General features: G+C 39.4%; 1 protein-coding gene across 5 annotated transcripts in view; it reads right to left on the bottom strand.

Moving 5' to 3' along the window:
- The window catches only part of BBX (BBX high mobility group box domain containing), a 135,119-nt gene that overhangs the window by 9,040 nt on the left and 112,136 nt on the right, over window positions 1-13,943 (bottom strand). For 4 of the 5 annotated variants that reach the window (XM_054001710.1, XM_054001700.1, XM_054001692.1 and 1 more), the window contains 2 exons: window positions 13,275-13,413; window positions 9,916-10,064 (listed from right to left, as the gene is read on the bottom strand). In XM_054001710.1, the coding sequence (XP_053857685.1) occupies window positions 9,916-10,064; window positions 13,275-13,413 (288 nt within the window). The remainder of the gene's footprint in view (window positions 1-9,915; window positions 10,065-13,274; window positions 13,414-13,943) is intronic. The other variant, XM_054001717.1, reaches the window with a different exon arrangement.

The raw sequence follows: 13,943 nt of genomic DNA, 5'->3' as shown, positions 1-13,943 counted from the left end.
CAAATAAATATTATCTGAATTGAAATTAAGATTCTGGGATTCCCATCTTGAATGCTGCAGAATATGAGACAGCTCACCCACACGGTTTAAGGTCTGTTGCCTAGGAACTCCTGGATGGAGGATGAAGATCTGTAGTAAGCACATGAGGGAGAGGCTGTCCAGCATCTGCTGAGGCCATGCCTACACTGCACTTTGCTGATCAACATTTTGGTTTCAATCACTAATGGTATACTTCAGAGTAAGCAAGACTCCAAATTTTCTCTACTTGGTAATTCAGGGGAAAATGCAGTTCCCCATCAATATACAGACATCCACTGCCTGTCCTCTGATGATTATATGTGGGCAGTGTAAGGCTCCTAAGTTTGTGTCTTTGCTTTAGTCTTGGGAGGAACTTAGCAAGCTGGCTCTGCCCCAGCAAATGCACAGACACATCTTTAATGTTTAGACACTATGACATTATTCACATGCTTAACTTCCAAGGACATGCCTCTGTGCTGTGCTGGAATGAGGCCAGGTTACTCAACACTTGCCAGGGTTGAATCTTTGATCATAGTGCACACTTCACTTTGTATCAAAACAGGCTGGCTTCTTTTAAACAAATTGGACATTTTGTTTACCCACATTTTTATCTGCAGATTTTAAGGTATTTGTATTTTTTACTCTTTATGTAATCATCCATTAAATACTTTCTGTTTCTTTTCCCCCAGGAGAATTTAAACATCCATTTTTCTTAATAATTTGTCTACATGGTCTATTAATAATTCAGAAACAAAATCGAACGAAGTCAAAAATTATGCTAATGTATGATGCCTTTTTTACACCAACATGGAAGCAAGATAGTTTCTTCTCATAAGCAACTGCCACAACATATTCATTGTACAAATACAACAAGACAGAGCAAGTAATTTCAAATTATTTGCACCATGGAATGCAGAAAAGCAAGCAGAGTCTATGTGGGAAAATAGTGCATGTGCAACAGAGATGACAGAAAATACAGCACCAAGAAAGGCGAGGAAATTACATGGCCAAGTCTTAGGAAAAGATATTAACCATAAAGGTAGCTGGGGAAACTGGAGTTGGGAAAACCAATTTTATAATCTTAGAGATGAACGTGGGGGGGGGAAGAAACCAGCCAAAATTAATGGAGTTAAGTAAGAAGAACCAGAGAGGCTTTTCTACATGACAGGAACAATGCAGGAGAGAACACCACTGTGGAACAGAGGAACAGCCTGGGCATAACTTGAACAATGTGGGCAACATGATGAGAAAAGAAAAAGGGCCCAGGGAAGCAGGCTAAGCTATAATCCTGTACATACTGTACACTTAAAAATGCCCTTCAGAGTTTTGAGTTCCTACTGTGCAGGATTATGATACTGTAACAAGAAAAAGACTTTAGAGAGCTAACTGTGGATGGCGGGTATACAAGGTCCAGAACATAAAAAACTGCAGAAGGTATTTTCAGTATGAAGCAAACAGAAAGCTGATTTAAGATTTCTACAGAGGCAGGGTTGGATGTTGGTATTTCTGAGATCTGGTGCAGAAATAAGCACTTACATCCTGACCAGGCTCTTACACCTTGATCAGCTGCGGTCTGCAAAATTCCAGACAGCAAGAAATCATAGGAATAGGAGATAGGGACATGCAAAAATGTTCTGGCAAAATAATATGGTCACTCATACAGAAGAATGCAGATAAGAGCAACCTAAGGACTACAGAGCTGTGAGCTGTAGAAGATAAAAGTTTTCAGGGCCAACTGCAGAATTGTCCTTGCTTTGTCAGCTCTGCTGCATGGCATCTGGAGCAGGGAAACTGTAATTAAAGGGAGATGCCAAGTAAAAACTAAACAGCATCATACTGGAGTAAGGTAATATCAACTGGAGCCAGAAGGCAATGGAATCATAGCAGACAGGGAAAATAAGGAACCAAAGCAATCAAAGAGTAGAGAGCTGAGGTGTCTCTGTCTAGAAGCATTTCTCCAAGACTGAATTAAGAAAGAAGGCAGCTGAAAACCTTAAGCAATACACCAGTACCTGTGTCCAGAACATTAAGCTTCTTTCTGTGCTTAAATTTGCTTACAATTTTGTGGAATATGTTCTTTTTCTGAGACTGGAATGAACCTACAGACAACATTAATAATACATACTTTTAATTAGAAGCTTGAAAATGAGTACAACAGTCACACTATGTACTATACAACCTCCCCTTCCTATAATACAAGTTGCCACTTTTCAGGGAAGCACAAAACCTGACCTACTGCCTGAAGGGACTCTGGAGGCTTTCAGCAAGCTGTAGTTCAATCTACCACCTCCCAATGTTTAAGTGCATACAATGCACTTTGGGGAATGAAACCCTTAGGAAAGCCTAGCGATACAATAAAACAGGGGGTTTTCTTTCTTGTTTAAAGATATACTCTCTTTTGTATGTATACTGGGCTTGGCTGGGAGGGAGTAAACTTAGCAGTGCTGGAAACACTTTAGTGTTTTTTTAGTGGTTTAGTTACTGCTGAGCAGTGTTTACACAGCATCTCAGTGATATAATAGCAACATAGGCATAAGAGATGCATATCTCCACAATGCTAAGCAAATTTTAGGGAGTTTACAGAAACTCAACTTCAAAATCTTATTTCCAAAGATACAGTGGACAAGTAAGTCTTCAGGCTAATTCAGAACAGACCAGCCCAAACAGAAATGAGATGCTGTGCATGTTGACAAGATGATTTAGAGCCTAACAAGCAGGTGTCCTTGCCATCTCTAGCTCATCTGGAACAGGATTCTACCCACCACAAATACTGGCTTTTTTCACTCCTCCTTATCCTTAAAAGGAACCAGACACACACATTAGCTACTGAGACACAACTGCAACCATATAGGAATGTGCAATCAGGATAAATCTACTTAAACATCTGCAATTTGCCATCTCAGACTCCATACACAAGGAAAGAAAGAGTAAAGTGTGTAGCACATGGAAGAAGAATTTAGTCTTAGGAAGTGAAAGCCATTCACAGACACTAGGCTATCTGATCAATACTGAGAATTAGTGAGAGAAAGCTAAAACCCAGCCAGAGGCAGGCATAGAAACTTTAATATCTTGTCCATGTTGGCTTTGTGGCTTACTGCTACTTCTTTTTTAATATGGAAAAAATCAAAACTTTGGAGAAAGATTAATAAAGTTCCGTAAATCTAGAAGTCAAAAAACAAACCAAATAAAGTCCAAGCAAGAGATCATCTTATGCAACATCAGCTTGAATCTGAACAGCTTTACTAGAACCTGTATAGGAAACACCAGAAAGTACAACAGAAGAGGCCATATTCACTCAAACTTACTGAAGTGTTCTGCAAATTTTACAACAGCTTCCTGAGTATCACAGAGGACTAGTCTAGTGTCAGTGCAACAAAAATGTAAAACAAGGAATGAAAAAGCTTGGAGAGTTTGAGCAAAAGCCTAAGTGAAAGAACTAAGCTTTTCTTGATACCAAGCTCAAATACTTCATCCACATCAACAGAAACAAGCATTCCCACCAGTTCCACAAGAAGACAGACGTACGTGATTCTTGTGACATTTTTGCTATTATTCTTTACTTAGCCGATTAGTGGTTTTTTCAGGTGCTTGGAAGAAGCAACACGTTACATATCACCCATGTCTCAATTTCTACAGCTCAACCTGCATCATACAAACCACTACAACCACTATGACAGACAGCCAATGTCAGCAAGTCTAAGCAGAATAACTAAGATGAAAAACTCAGAAGATGATAAGCATTGCACACAGAGGGAAACCTGGGTTTTTAATCTCTTTTTTTCCCCACATTACAGCCTGTATCTGCAAAATGCCACTTTTCCATGTGGAAAACCCAAGGACTTTAGTAGAGCCAAATCTTGCCTTTCAGTAAGGCAAGGCAAGGCAAGGATTTCCTTCCCTTTTAGCTGTTACTCCTGTGAGACAGTGCCCAGTGACACTTAGAATTTCCTTTGGCCATAAATGCATTGAAAGATAAGACGGGCTAATAGCTAAATAAGTCAACAGTTCACACTTGGATCTGACAATGTAACCTCTGACTCCACAAGAAACTTAATCCACACTCTGCCTTAACAGTGTAAGCACAGTCACCATCCTGGAGCTGACAGGACGCCCAGCTGGGCTACACCTGTTTCACAGGGACAACAGGCAAGTATTCCAAGACTTTGAACAAATGCCACTTGTGAACATTCAATCCAGAGAAAATCCATGACTTAAAAAACTAACCTAAAAGTCTTGCTGTTAGACAATGGACCCTAGATGTGATTTCCTATAGAAAGCTGAAAAAAAGCTTTTAATTTTAGTTTACTTGACATTATTATACAGCCATCTACTCATCTTGCTCTGTTGGCAATATTCTACATGGTTATTCCTCTCCCTAGCACTTCAGAAATAGCCAGAGGATTTAATCCTTGGCTTGTCCATAGTGCTCACTGAGGGCAGTAGGGATTCCTCCTGGGAATACTTGCTATGGCCAGTGGCAGCTGCCTGGAGAAGCAGCAGGCAAGAAAATGAACCATAACTGCATTTCCTCCAAATTTCTGGGCATAGGCCCCTTTTGCTCTCAAAAAGTTCCCTTTTTTCAAGGATCTGATCAAATTGAGGACGTTTCAATAATATCCTAACAAAATCAGGACAAACAGTTTGTGCATTTCGGCATCTCTCAGAGGAAGGTGCTGTATTTTTAGGTCATGATCCTTGGAACATTACAGCATGAAATCTGCAAGCATCTGAATGCTTTGAGCCAAAAAAACCCCAGAGCTAAGACCAAGAGGAATGCCACAAAGCAGCATCCATTTTAAGCTAATGCTTTACTTCTAGTGCTAGAGGCCACAGACATAAAAGCCAAAAAAAAAAAAGGTAGAAAATCTCTTCCCCAAATAAAAGCAAACTGTGCATTCCCCTCTTTGCATTCCTAAAATGAAAGCTTTAGTGCAGTGCTTGGTGTATAACTGAGCATTTCTTCGAAGGACAAAGCAGAAATAATGACTCTGCCTGTTGCTCACTTTTGCATACAAGCAGATTAGTGACTCACTGCAGACAGCTGACTTCTGTGTGGTGGGATGTTTTGGCACATATGACATAGGAAAGAAGAAAAAAAAGAGGAAACAGTCACAGCTCCAGTAAATGTCGGAGCAAGCCATCTGCACAGATTCAGTATAGCTGTATTCTTCAGCCATTTTGTGACATTTTTATTGTATGTGCACATTCCCAGTTCAGAATGCTTGATGTGGATTTTGACAAAGCTTTATGGCTGGTTCAGTCCTGCTCCCATTGAAGAAAGACCCCCAATCATTTCAGTGGGAGCAGAATTTAGACAATTTGGAAACTGGGGAAAAAAGTGCTTCTCATTTAAGAAACGGTTCAAATTTTCTTTCATATATGTGAATGTGAAACAGCTTTCATGTTACAGGGTTCTTCAGGTGTTCTTACGTGAAAGAACTGGCTGAAGTGTGGACTGGACATGACAATCACAACAGAAGTAGTCAGTGGGCACTGCCCTACTGCTTTTCCAGAACAGGAGAACATCCTGACAAATCTGGCTGTGTGGTTAGGTAGCAGATAAGCTTGCTGTAGGTACAGGCTAATGACTTTTGATAGAGAATCAATCCAGCACCATTTACTCAAAAATAAAACTTATTAAAGCCTATAGTTACAATTGGGTGTGGGGTGCAGAGAAACACCCCAAACCCAACAAACAAAAACATTTCTCCATTTTTATTCACCCAACATCCTAGGGAAGGTTTAGAGTGCAGCACTCCAACATATTTTCTAAATTTTAAATGTTTAGTAGACACTGTAGACTTCAAAAATTAACTAGTTATCTGTGTTGAGTGAAATGAGTAGATAGTTTATGATCCTGCACATACTCTTTCAAAAAAAGCAGCACATAATTTCAAGGAGTGTTTACTTAAACATATACCTACTGATTTTTATCTGTTATTTGGAAACATTCAAAGGCTGTAAACACTTGTAGACACTATTTGCGCTGACCAACTCTTCTAATTAGGTGGCAGAGACACACCTAAGGAAAAGCCACACAGCAGAAACAACTCCACACAATACAGTAATGCAGAGCAGTGCAAAGTTAAGGTCTCCTACATCCCCACACAGTCACACCCATAATACTGACCCTTCATGGCTCATGCACATTGCACAAAAATGCTACTTTTGTTTAATTCTAAGGGTGTAAAAAAAGAGGACAATTCAGAAGACCCATAACCACACCAAACCAAGCTCTATTATTTTGCATAATATATATCTATTATATTTGCAAAATGCCAGTTTCATTTTCTGCATTAGCCTAGCACACAGACCTGCTTGTGCTACACTTTTGGAGGCCAGGGTTCTCTAAGAGTCTTTATATCCATCACACTTCACGAGACAACAGCACAATGAGGCTCAATGGATTGTCAGTACATCACAAATTAAATTGAGGATTGAGCTTAATAAATGTTTGACTCAACTGGAACAAACCATACTATGCTAGTAAGCTTGCCTGTATGCACTGTAGATCAGATCATTTCAAATCCACAACTCACATCCTAGTTTTACACATCCTAAGAAAATACAACACATTTAAAATTGACCCATTGCCATTGAATATTTACTTTTTAGCAATCCTTCTTTTCCAGAAGAAAAATGGTTTGTTGGAAAGTTTTTCAGCTACCTCTTGAGAGCTGACTGTACCTTGCTCTTCAGGGAGTTGGAATGACTGCCACAGAACTGTCAGCTTGCCCAGCTTAAGTGTGTGAATTCAACATTCACTGCAAATAGGAGCAGGTACCACTAGCTCTGTCTGGATTTAGTTTGGGGCTGTGGTTAGATGCTCACTACAGAAGGAGTAGTGTTACTGTCCGATATTCCTGCCCTGGGGCTGCTTGTTGCAACCCCACAGCTCAGTGGGTGGAAAAGTTCATGTGACTGTTTACCATCTGCTCAGTGAAAAATCAGCTGGCTTAATTTAAAGAGCCCTTATTGTCAGCCAGAGGCAAATGCTCCATGACTGTCTCTGCAGGGCTGTGCCAAAGCTACTCATATCAGGCTTGTAACCAGCCTGCAGTTATATTTTTGACCTTCCCTTGAGACAAGGCCAAATATATTCCAAAGTTCTTTAAGTGATGCTAACAAAGATAAAAACTAAACTCTCCTGTATGAGCCTATCCAAAAGCAGAATGCAGTTCTGAGCTACCTGGCTTGAGGCAGAATTCTAGCCCACCATTCCCAAACAACACAGGGCCTGCAGGATTTTTAAACATCCAGACACCTGAACAGGTAAATACTGTAGTGAGAAATCCAATGAGCTGCTACTACAACTTCAATTGCTAGATTACTGTAGTTGAAGAGGTTTTCTTCTCAACAAATGTTGCTTAATTACCAGTGTGTTATCATGCTGTAAAGCAATTCATTCATGCTCATTTAAGAAGTTCTGTCAAATACATACCATAAAACAAAATTAAAGGCAGCTGAAGTCAGAACCAGCTTGGTATTTGTTGTGGTTTGACATGGAAGTGAATTTTTTTTTAAGAAGTTGGGTCAAACTAATCAGTAGTCAGGTTTGGATATTGGCACTTAGAGTGACCACTGAAAGTATGGACACACCTCTGAGAACACAGGGGGTTAAAAGTAAGAACTCTCAGGGGAACTCTCTCTTTAGTTTTAGTCCTCAGAGAGTGCAGACTCTCCCCAGCCCAGCCTCAGGCTGGGTGGGGGAGGGGAAGCCATGCGGCCTTGTCCAGGTAGGCTGAAGGGGCTGAAGGTCTGAAACCGAGCCAGCTCCTGCGGACAGAAGGGTAGAAAGAAGTGAAGATGCCTTTGTCCCCCCCCACCAGAGGGAAAGAGACAGAGAGCCTCACGGCACTTAGAAATTTGCCGGCAGAGAAGGAGAAAGGGAGGGGATGATGCCCAGTGTAAGAGTCCAGAGTGCTGGGCAGAGATTTCAGCTGCCCAGGGAGTCTGAACTTTTAACCCTTTCCTGAGAAATGAAGGCTTTATAAAATATTACTCCTCCTTGATTTGTAGTAGAAAAGAGACAGTCCGGGACCTGAGAGGTTAGAAGAAGAAACTTTTAGGTAGGAGGAGATGATGGAGTAGCTTTTGGCTGGACTTTTCTTGTTAGCCATAGACTGAACCAAATTCTCCTGCAATAGAAACTGCATTTTAGGGGGATGCAGTGGTGACCCAAAGAGACCTGCTTCAGCAACCACCAAGAATGACAAGAACAGAGGAAAGCTGAAGAGGGAATGGTGATGCCCTCTGTCTTCAAGAAGAAGATGATCTCTGTTCCTGGACCCTTAGCCCCAGGGGAAACTGGGAGGGACTGTGGTCACAAGATAAGATGCTGAACTGTTGTCTCTTTTAGTCCATGGCAAAGCATCCTTAAAGGAGCCCTATGGGCAATCTGTCCATGCATGGTAGTGAGAGCACTGTGACATGGAAAGGAGAGTGTCACACTGACAGATTTTCTCTGGTGGTTGCTATGTGTGACATGGAAACACAGGAGGTGGCAACTGTGTTTCCTGGGGCGGGGGGGGGGGGGGCGGTCTATGGCGCAAGAGAGACTTCTCTCTCCGTTAATAGACTGAGTATTAATTATCTGAAAAGTAGTAATTTGATCAAGAATCCTGGGTAATGTTTCATAGTAGTTGTTTTAGAAATTGGGAGGAGGAGGGGTGTTTTAGAAGGTCTTCATCCTAAATTTAGTGTGTGTGTCTTCTATAGTAGTAGTTTAGTAAAGTTTTTTTCCTTTGTTATTAAGTTTAGGCCTAGTCTACTCTATTCCTGATAACATCTCACAGCATTTATTTAAGAAAGTTTATTTTCAAAAGAGCGCTGGCATTGCGCCAGTGTCAAACCATAACAGTATTAGCACAAGTCTAATTTTACAAAGTGGCTGTTCCACATCTAATTACAAAAATCAATAGGAAAACTGGCATGCACTAGGAAAGAACAGCTGCTCAATCCTGCACACTGTAATGTGATTATTTGTGAAGCATTCAAAAGGCGTAGATCTAATCCAGGGTCACCTGGCTAAAACAGCCGTATTAGATCTTAAAGCCTGTCAGTCAGTGGAACTACCATTGTTGCAGAAAAGGAAACCAACTTCACATTGCAAACTGTGCCTGATGAGGATCCTTTTGAGCATCCTTTTATCTTGTGGAATTACTGGTATATAATTCCTTCATTTTGTGATGCTTCTATACTGTATATTTGCACCAGTATTTCTGCCATGGTATAAAAGTAGTTTTACCCTACCACATTGTCACTTCTCTACCACCTCTGTCACAGGCTGTCTATACAAAAAAATAGCCAAGTGTGTGATGAGTTTCTCCCTCCATGAGCCTCAGCAATGGAGCTGGGTTTGGAATTGGTTTTCATGTCCTCTTTGTTTTAATCACATCAGGGCATTTTTACTCAAAACTTGTGACAGAACTATAATCTTGATAGAAGAATAATTTCAGATGTTTCATTCAGACATCTCTGGTATTTTATATTTTAATTTACAGACACTAAAATTACAGTGAAATTAGAACTGCCATAAAACTAAGCTTAGAAAATACAACCTTTGATCATATGCCCTTTTCCTCCCATCTTCTCCCGGGAAAAACTTGTCAAATTTACTTACCTCACAAATACTGATTTTCTTGAAAAACTTTCTTGCTATGAGAAATACATTTCATGTACAAACTCTACCCAGTTCTACTTATCATGAAAACCAGGAATCAAGAGTGAAAACAATCAGCCTGAAAACTAAACCAGATGAGAACCCACTAACTTTAGTGCTAGGTAATTCTTTGACTTCAGACTTTCAACTGGTAACAGTAAAGTAAGAATATATAAATTCCTGAGCTTGTTACAGCACTGCCGTTGTTTAAGAACTTCCTGCACTTGGCAACTTACCTTTGTTGGATTTTGGTAGTTCACATGAGCCGCTTCCAATCTTTCGCTTTTTCCTTGAGACAGCTGAATTTTTCCTGTCAAAGGTAATAGGACTGTATTGAGGGAGGCTGTTGAATTTCTTTGCAAATTCCTCTTCCAATTTTGCTAAGCTGAATGGGAAACAAAACCATTCAAATTAAATGTAACTCTTTCTGGAGAAAAAAATATATTGTTTAAGAGCATGTCTGTGTATACACACACACCCTTCTACACAGAGGGGAAAATCAGGTAAGTGCACACACTGTAAACACCAAACCAGTATATATTAATCAAACTTTGGAATAAGAATATACATTTCTGCTTCTGCATTTGTAACAGTGCAAATTGATTACCGTAGTAGCATATGTTAAAATTAAAAAAAAACAAAAAACCAAAAAAAACCCAAAAAAACAAACAAACAAAAAACCACCAAAACAAAAAAAAAACAAAAAACAATGTCATACTGGTGACATTTAGCTCCATTTGCTGCACAGATTTGTACAAGAGATTTGTCTGTTCTATGAGGGGAATGAACAAAGACAGTAAAAACAATAAATAAACCAATAAAACAACTTCACATAAAACTTCTTACACCAGAATGAAAACAGCATTTCAAACCAGAAGAAGAATGTCAAACTAATCAATCTTCTGTGGCTATTCTGAAACATGAAGCTTTGGGGTGGGAATTAGTTTTGTATTTGTTCTGTGTGGTTAGATTTTCTCTCCTCGTATTTCATTTGTGAGATGAAAAATGCAACTAGTTTATGCTTTCATGAAAGCCAATGTGCCTCATACTGCAGCTTAACCTGAGTTACTGTCAGCAGATTAACTACAACTCAAGAAATCCACAGACAAGGTATGGTTGTTCCTAACAGTCGGAAGAAAACAAAGCACTCAAAAGAGGATGGCACAGCATTTCCAGCTGTAATGATTACACTGGCTTGCATAAGCACTCTGTTCCTGCAAATTTTTGCATCCAGGCAGAAGTAGAAATTGTGTTTTAGTAAAAGGCAAGCACACAGTTAGGCAGGTTATAAATAGCACTGTCAATGATAGGGGAACAATGACATCTTTCACTTGTTTTTAATTCTCCTTGCTATGAAAAACCTCAACTTGACAGAAGTTGGCATGACTGTTGGAAGGATGGCCCTTATACACTTAGAAGTATCACAAGAAACATGGTACTTCTCTATACTTTCTGAAGCAACACATCAAACAAATTGCATTTTGAAAGCTTTGGTACACAGAAAGAAACCTCATTTTTTTCTCCTTAATTATTATTTCTCTCAGGAAGCAATTTTCCATCTTAAAATACAGCCTTGGCTCTTTGCAGACCAGGTGCATGGTGAGATTTGTTTGTTTGCGTACATGTTTTATTTTGGTTTTGAATCACAAAGGTCTCTGACATCAGTACTGCTTGGTACTGCTACCTTTTTCTCTTCCACACAGATGTTCCCTGACAACCACAAAGCCATCTGATTTTCTGCTCTGACTCAGCTCCTCTCCCACTGTCTGTTCCCACCTGCCTCAGCTCCTGCCCCAAGGGCATGTGAGGGGCTGCAGCTCTAATTGGGAAGGCCAAACCTCATGAGACAGTGGATGAGCTACCTTCCTGGCTAGGAATTTATAACTTGTGTGATGTGCAGGCAATGGGGAGTGCTGCTATCTCTGTGTAAGCGATTAATTCTTTAAAGAAATAAAAAATCATTCACACTGTAATGAATTTTAAGAGCCTCTCAGAGGCCTGATTAGACATGTGCAGCTGAGCTGAGGTGTTCATGCTGCACAACCTAGTCCTGCCAGAGATACATGCAGGTAGAGCCCTGCTTTGCAAAGGAGTGGGCTCTACATGGGGAAAGCACATCTGAACCAGAATATCAGGGAAATGTGGGAAACTACTGATGGGGAAGGTAAGAGCACACAGGGAAAATGATGAAAATGATGTCATTCTGAAGGGGTGAGCACCCTTTCACCAACACATGTACAAAATGAGGCTGAAATGTGATGCTGAAGGGAGCTGAGGGAGTTAAGTGGAGCAGGTAGAGGTAAAACCAGCTCTTCAAGTAGCCAGAAGATCAGGTCATGAAATGGGATATGGGATACCTTCTCCAGCACTTATGCTTCACACATTCTTAATTCTACCTTTACAGAGTTCACTAAATAATATTCTTTAATGATGCAACTGAATAAAGATGAAAGATTGGAAAATATGTATTTTCTCATCCAGCCAGCTAATGAGGGTATCGTTGAAGTAATGATTTAGGCAATTTTCCTAGGTACTTGTTGAATAAATAATTTACAACTACCTTCTTTTATGCTAGGAGATGTGATTAGTTTTCCCACCATTATGTGGGAAAAGTTTTCATTCTTTCAACTTAAAATATTTCCCAAACTTATACAAAGCTCTAAAAATGCAGTGTTCCATTTTTTTTAAACTATTTTTTCTTGACTATTCCAATAAACATGACTTGGGGATTCCCACAGATTTAATATGTTTGCTGAAACTGAGCTGCAATTAGATGTCACATAAACTAGGTTGTAAAAAGGGTACTGCAAACCTGCAAACCCAAACATATTATAATTTTAAGCATGAAATATGGAAAAACTCCCCCTTTAAAATACATTTTCCCATCTGCAAGAATTTGCAAGTATAAATGGCTACCCAGATTGAACTACTGCACCTACAGCTAAATACATCTGTAATACTCTGACAAAAATCACTTGTATACTAGAAAAGTAATTCTGTGGAGCCTTGCTAAATTTTAATGCATCTATACTCATTAATTGTTTTTAAGAGATATTTAATTTCATCATGGTGGACATAAACAGTTTAAATATCTTTTCTCTACAATAGAAAAATGACATATTTATCATAATTATTTGCCAATATAAGAACATTGTTTACTATTCCTCTGTAAGCAATCTCTCCAAGTGGAGAAAGAGATCTATTCTTTCTAGTCTAATCTGGTTTATGATGATTGAACACCTACACAGAACTTTAAATAGTGCTTGCAAAGTACTCTGAAAATGTAAGTAACCCTCTTCACTACTTTTGAGCTGTGGGTTTGTTTAGAACTGAGTGGTTTGTTTAGAACTGAGCAAATAACACCATTCAAATTCACTTATAGTGGTGTAAACCAGGAAAGATCTCAAAGGAATTACTTTGCTATATAAACGATGGGTATTTAGAGCATGACTCAGTCCGACAGAGTTTTTCATTTTTGGAATTGTGATTATTTGTGTGTTAGATGCAGGTCACTTAGCTGCAGTGAGGAGGACTCACTCTTAAATTATTAGGCTGACCTAACTAAAACATCAAACAGTGTTAAGCCACAACTTACCCAAAAACAAACTCTTCCTTTGGCTTAGTCTTTTTCAGTTTTTTGTTCCCACTTGTCCCACTTGGGGAAAAGGCCCAGATTTCTTCATTCCAGCATCCTTCATGATCTGAGGAGTTACCTTTTCCTGAGCTTCTTTTTCCTGTGATGAAGGCAGAAAATTGTTTCTCATCTTTAGAAAAATATTCCAAAACAAAGTAGTCTCAGAAGAAACTTGTATACCCAGTGAGTATGGCAACTTATGAAGCCTGACCTTTAAGGCAGTTACAAAACATTTTTCATTTTAAACTGGGCAATGATGATATTGACAACTATTCTGCATCCCCTGTCCTGGCTTTTCCTGGACTATCTTAAAAGATGGGATCTCTTAAGGTATAAAGAAGAAAAAGATGAAGAGATATACAGTAATAAGCTTCCCTAAATTACAAACATATTTTTTTCTTTTCTAAGTGTTCTAATTACACATATAAATCTACCAGTTGGAAAAATACACTTCCAGACATTTCACTGAAAGCTTCCAGATATTATCTCAAATTTATCCTTCCACAAGATAAAGGGTTCTCACTTACTGCCTACAGCAAAACTAACAACCAAAGCAAAACCAGAACACATTTGCTCCTTGCAGGATTGAGAACTATGCTCACAACCACAAGAGTTGCTTATATAGAAACA

The sequence above is a fragment of the Vidua macroura genome, chromosome 2 (genome assembly GCF_024509145.1).
Source record: "Vidua macroura isolate BioBank_ID:100142 chromosome 2, ASM2450914v1, whole genome shotgun sequence".
Taxonomy (NCBI): Eukaryota; Metazoa; Chordata; class Aves; order Passeriformes; family Viduidae; genus Vidua; species Vidua macroura.
This window is presented reverse-complemented; position numbering and strand designations above follow the sequence as displayed.